An 8,103-nucleotide genomic window follows, 5' to 3' on the forward strand; every position below is an offset into this window, starting at 1 on the left:
AAAAAAAAAAAAAAAAAAAAAAAAAAAAAAAAAAAAAAGTTATACATTTGTTTTAATGTGAATTAGAAAAACATATAAGAAAGACAACAAAGGTGTTATAGATACTAATGCTTAGGACAAGTTGGAGGTTTAAAAAGTATGTTACTAAGTAAATGATGGTATAGAGAGCATTTAAGCATAGCAAACATAATAAAAATAACACACACGGCAGTTTAAGAAAAACTTACTAAGTAGAAAAGAAAAAAGGTAGAGGCCTGTACACAGTTCCTCACACAGCAGCAAAATGAGACACTGCAACTAGGAGTCCTACTTTCATTCCTTGTTATGCACCAACTTGCTGGATTGCTCTGGGGACTCTGTAATTTCCCACAACTTGAAAATATAATGGTTACCCCTCTTTCTTATAGAGTTATCCCGAGCTTTATATTTATCATACTTAAGAAACCTAAAATAAAAAAGCTTGAACTTCAAAGTATTTTAATTAACTACTGTTTTGAAACCAAAAATGTATGTTTACCGATAGCTCATTTATTCCCAGTTATACGTACAAGGTGGTCTGAAAGTTTTAAAGTCAAGAACAGCATATTAAGACATTATTTTTGGAGCATTTTAATTAAAAATACACAGCTGACATAAATTAAATATCCATAGGTCTGTGCACTATAGATGAAATACATTCCAGTGCATGGCATACCATACCTTCATAGATGTATTATACAATGAAATAAATGAAGTAAAAAGATCCAGGTAACGAGTTGTGAAGACCAGTGCAAACAGAAGCTGGCTTTTCCCAGAAATACCTATAGAAACAGAAGGGAAGTATTAGAAAGGCCTGAAGAGCTTTAGGATTCCTGTGGATCACACTGGGCAGGGAGTACAGACAGGGAAGGAGGGGCACGTGGGGTCAAGGCCCAGGTCTGGGATGCCTCTAAATGAACAAGAGCAGCTGTAGTTTTTCTATCCTTGTCATTCCTGAACACACTCCTTTTAAGAAGCTCTAACAGGCTTTTCTGCCTCACTCTAAAGGGTGACTACAGGAAAGGGACTTCATTTTGGCAGGATGTGTATCATTCAAAAGGAACCTTGTATTTCTCAAATACATCAGCTTAGGTAGGAACAAATTTCTCTCAATAATTCTGTCATTTAGTGTTATAATTTGTCTCTTACCTATATATTTTTCTTTTCCTTTTTTCTCTCCCCGCTGCCCTGAGACAGAGTCTTCCTCTGTTGCCCAGGCTGGCAATGCAGAGGCACGATCATAGCTCACTGTAGCCTTGATCTCCTGGGCTTAAGCAATCTTTCCACTTCGGCCTCCCGAATAGATGGGACTAGAGATGTGAGCTATCCCACCCAGCTAATTTTAAAAAAGAGTTTTGTAGAGATAGAGTTTCACCATGTTGCCCACACTAGTCTTGAACTCCTGGGTTCAAGCAACTCTCTCAGCCTCCCAAAGTGTTGGGACTAGTTATGAGCCACCTCCCCTAGCCCTTTCTTTGCATGGTAAAATAGTATGTCCATGGTGAGAAATCTTTTGAGAATGGAGTTGGAGTCTACTGTGATTAAGGGGGATGAGGAGTCTAGTGAAGAGCACTGACTCAAGTAAGAGTTGCACAGGAACTCCTGCTGGAATAACAGCATGACCTCCCAAGATGACTCCTTTGCTAAGGGCAGCAAGTACTCGGACATGTTAAGATTTTTAAAGCTTCTATCTCAATTGGGCATAATGGTTCATGGCAGTAATCTCAATACTTTGAGAGGCTAAAGAGGGAGGATCACTTGAGCCCAGGAGTTCGAGACCAGACTGGGCAACATAGCAAGAGTCTGTCTCTACAAAAAAAAAAAGAAAAATTATAGTCAGGCCAAAGTGGCGCACGCCTGTGGTCCCAGCTCATGGGAGGTTGAGGTGGGAGGACTACTTGAGTCCAGGAGGTTGAGGCTGCAGTGAGCTGTGGTCACATCCCTGCACTCTAGCCTGGGTGACAGAGTGAGACCCTGTCTCAAAAAATTAAAAGAAAACAAAAACAAAAACAGAAATTTCATTGTATTTGTATAAAAATGTTCCTGAATGCTAGGACAGCATGAAGGTAGGAACCTGCAACTACAGCCAGTCTTCAAAAGCAGCTGTCTTTTTTAAGGCCTTGAAACTGTGTTTCCACTTCCAACCACCAACCCACCTCCAGAGCACTGCATGGCATGGCCACACTCAGCTGGGAAGGCTGGATGTTTATGTGGTGTGCACACAGCTTTTCTGACATTTATAGTTAGTCAAATATTTATGTGACAAAGGACATGAACTATGGGTTTCAGATGCTGGAGACTGAGCGGATGCATTAAAAAAACTGAAGGCTGATTAAATGTCAGAACCCACCCACCCTCATCTTTGATGCAAACTTCACACCATTACACATTTTAGTAAGTATGAGTTTAACAGAAATGTCTCTTTACCCAAATCATTCACAACACTACTCTGGAACATGAAAAGCCCTTTATTTTTATTTTCTTGAGACTGGGTCTCACTCGGTTGCCCAGGCTGGAGTGCAGTGCCAAGAGTACAGCCCACTGCACCTTCAACCTCCCTGGGCTCAGGTGATCCTCCCTCTTCAGCCTCCTGAGTAGCTGGGACTACAGGTGCATGCGCCACCACGCCTGGCTAATTTTTGTATTATACATTGTTTTTCAATATTTTATGAACAATCATTTTGCAGCTTGCTAAAGCTGAAAGCCTGAATGTAAGAATGTTACTTTCCCAGATGAATAATTGCAGTCCCAGCCTATTCACATATACACCTAAATAGAAATGGAAGAAAATGTTGATGCCATCCTTCCAGATCCATCAATAGAAACCAACTTCAAGGAGGAAACACAGACAGTAAATCTGCTCTGCTTAGTCTTTTCCCCAGTAACGGGTAACTTTTTTTTCCCTACAGAGATCAATGCTCCAAAGAAGAAATAACAAGGCTGCTGCTAACCAAGAAAACTGGAGGTTACAGAGGGGGAAGAAGAAAGAACAGGGAGCAGTCAGACCCTATCTGGTGTTTGTGGAAGCCTTAAGAAATCAATTTCCAGCTTATTTCCTATATGGTTCTTTCCAGTATTTTAAATACAAACACATAGGATACAGAAAGGTGAATTCTGTGGGAAAGGGTTTTACTCTAACAGAACTTTGGAAGCCAGGCAGATTTGAAATTGTGCCCTTCTTCCCAGCATGCCTATAGTGAAAACCAGGGATCATCATATTGTCTTTACCAGCCCCCCTGGAGACCCAAATCATATCCCACCTCCTCCGGAGGTCATCTCTGAAGACACCCACCCTTGGGGCTGTTGATTCATTCAGCAAGCACATAATGAGACCTGCTTCATGCCAGCTGCTGCTTTAGCTCCAATTACAGTACTTATAAAAATACACTGTGATGATTTGGTTCCTGCCTCTCTTCTCCCCAAAAACACCATTGGATACTGAGATCTCTAAAGGCTGGGGTCACACCTTATTCCATCTTGTATTTCCTGCACGGGACACTGGGCCCTAACACACAGCAGGACTCAGAAAATATTTGCTGAATGAACAAATGGACAAAAGAAAATGGAATTCATTTTACCTTCATGTCATGGGGGCAAATTCTCATTTTGTGGTATTTTGGGAGAACACTTCTGAAGAATGTCCAAGTCATACTGTGTCCCTGTGACTGTAAATAGGGCTCTGCCCTAATTTACCACCAGCTAGAGGGTGGGAGAACCCAGAGTGCGCACGGGGCAGTGTGTTGTCTACGGCCTGTCCATGGAGTAGCATCCACACAGGACCGCCGTACTGGAAATCTGCGGATGCTAACGTGGTCCCACACCATTCTCCCTGGCCCAGGATCCTGATTAGGAAGTAGGAGCAGCTTCTTACAGAACAACAAAACTGTTCTGTCTTCACAGGAAAATGGGGATTCTAGCTGAAGACAGAATGGGGTAGGGCAAGAATCTCCTGGAAGGGTTAGGGGTAGAACACCTGCTACTAAGCCAGAGCAGCTCCCAGTTAGTATCTCTCTCCTTTGAGATCAAAGCATGCTAAGGTTACCAGGTAATAAGCTCTCCCAGAATACTCACTTTTGTAAATGTTTCTGAAACCGACATCCCCATACCATATACACCAAACATCCATAACAAGGAGTACAACTTGTTAAATGGAAGCCAGTCATTAAACTTAACATCATTCTTGTCTTATTCTACTGTATCAGGTTAAATGTCTTTTGTTTTCTGGGGTCTTTGTGGCCCAGAAAACAAAAGACATTTAACCTGATACAGCCCAGGCTGGAGTACACTGGTGCAATCATAGCTGACTGCAGCCTTGAACTCCTAGTCTCAAGTAATCCTCCCAATAAGGTATTATATATTACAAAAATAGCCAGAAGAGAGGTTTTCGAATGCAGAAATGATAAATGCATGAGATGATGGATATAACTACCCTGCTTAGATCATTGTATTGAAACATCAAGTTGTATCCCATAAGTAGATCCAATCATAATGTACCAATTAAAAATTTTAATCCATAACTCAAAATAATGCAAATAAAAACACATAAACCAAAAATAAGACATGAACATTTTAAAATTTGATATTGTCAAATTTCTCCTAGAAAGGCTAAGCCAATTTACATATCTACTAACACCAAAGGAGAAGACTCTTTTCTTCACATCCTTGTCAACCTGAGAGGTTGTAAACCTCTTTTACTTTTTCCTACCCAGTGGTGGGCAGGTAACAGTATGCACTGGTGTTCTTCTTTCTTTGCTTGCCTCCCCCGACTCCTTTCTTTTTTTTTTTTTTTTTTTTGGATAGAACCTCACCTGTTGCCCAGACTGGGGTATAATGGCATGATCGCAGCTCACTGCAGCCTGAGGCTTAAGTGATTCTCTCATCTCAGCTTCCTGAGAAGCTAAGACACAGGTACACGCCACCATGTCCAGCTAATCTTTTATTTTTTGTGAGATAGGGTCTCACTATGTTGCCCAGGCTGGTCTCAAAGCTTCTGGCCTCAAGTGATCCTTTAGCCTTGGCCACCCAAAGCGCTGGGACCACATGCAGGAGCCACCACACCTGGTCTGAACTGCTCGTGCTCGCTCACGCGCTCGCTCACTCTCTCTCTCTCGATACATATATGTATACATATATATTTTGAGATGGAGTCTCACTCTGTCACCCAGGCTGGAGTGCAATGGCGCAATCTTGGCTCACTGCAACCTCTGTCTCCCAGGTTCAAGCGATTCTCCTGCCTCAGCCTCCCACGTAGCTCAGATTACAAGGGTCCGCCGCCACGCCTGGCTAATGTTTTGTATTTTTAGTAGAGACAGGGTTTCGCCATGTTGGGCAGGCTGGTCCTGAAAACTCCTGACCTCAGGTGATCCACCTGCCTCGGCCTCCCAAAGTGCTGGGATTACAGGCGTGAGCCACCACGCCCGGCTGCACTGCTATTTTAATATTCAAGTTCCTAGCTTCTAGTGAGGCTGGGCATCCTTTCATGCTTCACTGGTCTTTTGTTATTCATCAGTGAATCGCCAACTTTGCTCATTTTTCTGCAGGGTTTTTATTTGTAGGAGTACTTTATTATAGATATTAAGCTTTTGTCACTTAGGTATATTACAGATTATTTCTCTCAGTTTATTATCTTTAGCTTTGATAATATTCTGAATTAAAAAATCAATTTGGAGAGATGTGTCTTATTCTTCTTCACCAGCCTGCCTGGGTGCTCTCCAGGACCATGGTATAAACATACATGCAAGTCATCTTCTATGTCCATCAGCATAGTTTAATACTTCCCTATTTTTTTTTTTTTTTTTTTTTTTTGAGACAGAACTTCGCTCTTGTCGCCCAGGCTGGAGTGTAGTGGCACAATCTTGGCTCACTGCAACTTCCACCTCCTGGGTTCAAGCGATTCTCCTGCTTCAGCCTCATGAGTAGCAGGGATTATAGGTGTGTGCCACCACGTCCGGCTAATTTTTGTATTTTTAGTAGAGATGGGGTCTCACAATGTTGGCCAGGCTGGTCTTGAACTCCTGACCTTAGATGAGCCATCCGCCTCAGCCTCCCAAAGTGCTGGGATAACAGGTGTGGGCCATCATACCCAGCCTTAATACTTTTCATACATGTCTTATACACATCTTGCTGGAAAGTCAGAGGAGCCTTCCCTGGGATCTTCTTGCTGTTTCACACCCATAGGCTTTAACTGCCTGACAGTTTGACATCCTACATTTTTATCTTTCATACATTTTCATATCATTTCAACTACATTGCAGCTTTCTTGAGAATAGAAACCTGTTTTTTTTTTTTTTTTTAATTATTCCTAGACATGTCTCCCGCATGGTTTGTCTCCCCAGTCACTGTCCACAGGACTCTGGGAAGCTGTAGGAATATGCAGGCGCAGACACGAGGCCCAACTTCATCTCCAACGTTGTGGAAAGGGACTGCACATCACGGGGCAAAGCCCTATGCTCCCCTGCGCCACTTGGACAGAGCCTGGGGAGAGTGACCTCCTAGGGTATCTACGTTGGACAGAAACCTGTTTTGTTGTTTGTTTCTGAGACGGTCTCAGTCTGTCACCCAAGCTGAAGTACAGTGGTGTGATCACGGCTCACTGCAACCTCGACTTTCTGGGCTCCAGTGATCCTCCCCACTCAGCCTTCTGATTAGCTGGGTGGGATCACAGTGCACCACCATGGCTGGCTAATTTTTGTATTTTTGGTAGAGACAGGGTTTCACCATGCTGCCCAAGCAGGTCTTGAGCTCCTGTGCTCAAGTGATCCACCCATCTTGGCCTCCCAAAGTGCTGGGATTACAGGCATGAGCCACTAAGTCCAGCTGACAACAGAAAGTTTTAATAGCTGCAAGCTGCTGCTCTGAACTGTGTGCCAGTGCCTTGCACACAGTGGGTGGTCAATAAATGTTTGAGAGTAATGGTTACTCAGAGAGAAACCAGCTGAGGTGACAGCAACTACAGAGGGAGCTGCACAGGTGATTCAAAAGCTACTTGGAGTATTCCACATCTTACCCACTACATGACTTCAAAAATATAAACTGACCAATATGTGAAATCTGGATACCATAAGCTCCAGTATGGTGTTTGGTAGGATGGAAAGTTTACAACCTACATAACAGCTAACAACAATCTAAGCAACAGGGGAAACAGGGAAGGAGAGACATTGGGGGAGGAAGGCCCGAGGTCATGGATCTCAGAAAGACTCCTGTAGCTACGGTAGATACATACTAATAGATACTGCACTACAGTAGATACAGCACTAATAACCATCAGCTTGCAGGAAAATTTGGATAGGAAGCCCTTCATAACTAAAACCGCAGCTTCTTTTCCCAAGGTTAAGTAGGTCAGTGTTTAGGACAAAAATAAAGTGACAACTTGAGCATATTGTGGATGGAGCTGCAATGATAATTCAGAATAGAAGAAACTCACAGTCCATTTTGGCACCTTTCTGTAATGACAATAGCAGACACAGCCACAAGAGAATGCAGGCTCAAACATGATCAACTCACTGCCCCTACTTTGAAATGGTCCTTAAAGGCAGCTGTTCTGGAATCTGACTATGAGGAAAACAGAATCTCCAGCTTCCTCACTAGCTTCTCTGATCCTTACTGGGTAAAAAGCACCACAGTTCCGAGACTAAAATACCATTTTCAAAATTGGTGCTAAAATCCTAAAAATGAACCTCAGTATGAGTATTTTCAAAATGAGAAACACAATCTGGATGCATGTGTCTCCTATTCCAGTTATTTGAGAAACTCTTATCAAATTCTTACTCTTTTGAAAGACTCTAAACAACTTTTATTATTTAGCATGGAAAAAAAGGCAGCTTGTCAAATTTAGCATTTAATTCTGAATAAATGACTGGGCGCAGTGGCTCACGCCTGTAATCCCAACACTTTGGGAGGCTGAGGCAGGTGGATCACGAGGTTAGGAGTTCAAGACCAGCCTGGCCAAGACAGTGAAACCCCATCTCTATTAAAAAATACAAAAATTAGCTGGGCGTGGTGGCGGGTGCCTCTAATCCCAGCTACTCAGGAGGCTAAGGCAGAGAACTGCTTGAACCTGGGAGGCAGGCAGAGGTTGCAGTGAGC

The 8,103-nt window shown here is 42.8% G+C and overlaps 1 protein-coding gene and 1 non-coding gene across 3 annotated transcripts in view; both read right to left on the reverse strand.

The window, feature by feature from the left end:
- The window catches only part of KDELR2 (KDEL endoplasmic reticulum protein retention receptor 2), a 23,544-nt gene that overhangs the window by 12,488 nt on the left and 2,953 nt on the right, over positions 1-8,103 (reverse strand). For both annotated transcript variants that reach the window (XM_017533798.1, XM_017533799.2), the window contains exon 2: positions 700-800. In XM_017533798.1, coding sequence (XP_017389287.1) covers positions 700-800 — 101 coding nt within the window. The remainder of the gene's footprint in view (positions 1-699; positions 801-8,103) is intronic.
- Positions 6,324-6,527, reverse strand: LOC119472027. Its single transcript, XR_005201125.1, has one exon. It is a non-coding gene; the product is annotated as a small nucleolar RNA SNORA73 family (small nucleolar RNA).

This window comes from Cebus imitator, unplaced genomic scaffold, assembly GCF_001604975.1.
Source record: "Cebus imitator isolate Cc_AM_T3 unplaced genomic scaffold, Cebus_imitator-1.0 Scaffold82, whole genome shotgun sequence".
NCBI lineage: Eukaryota > Metazoa > Chordata > Mammalia > Primates > Cebidae > Cebus > Cebus imitator.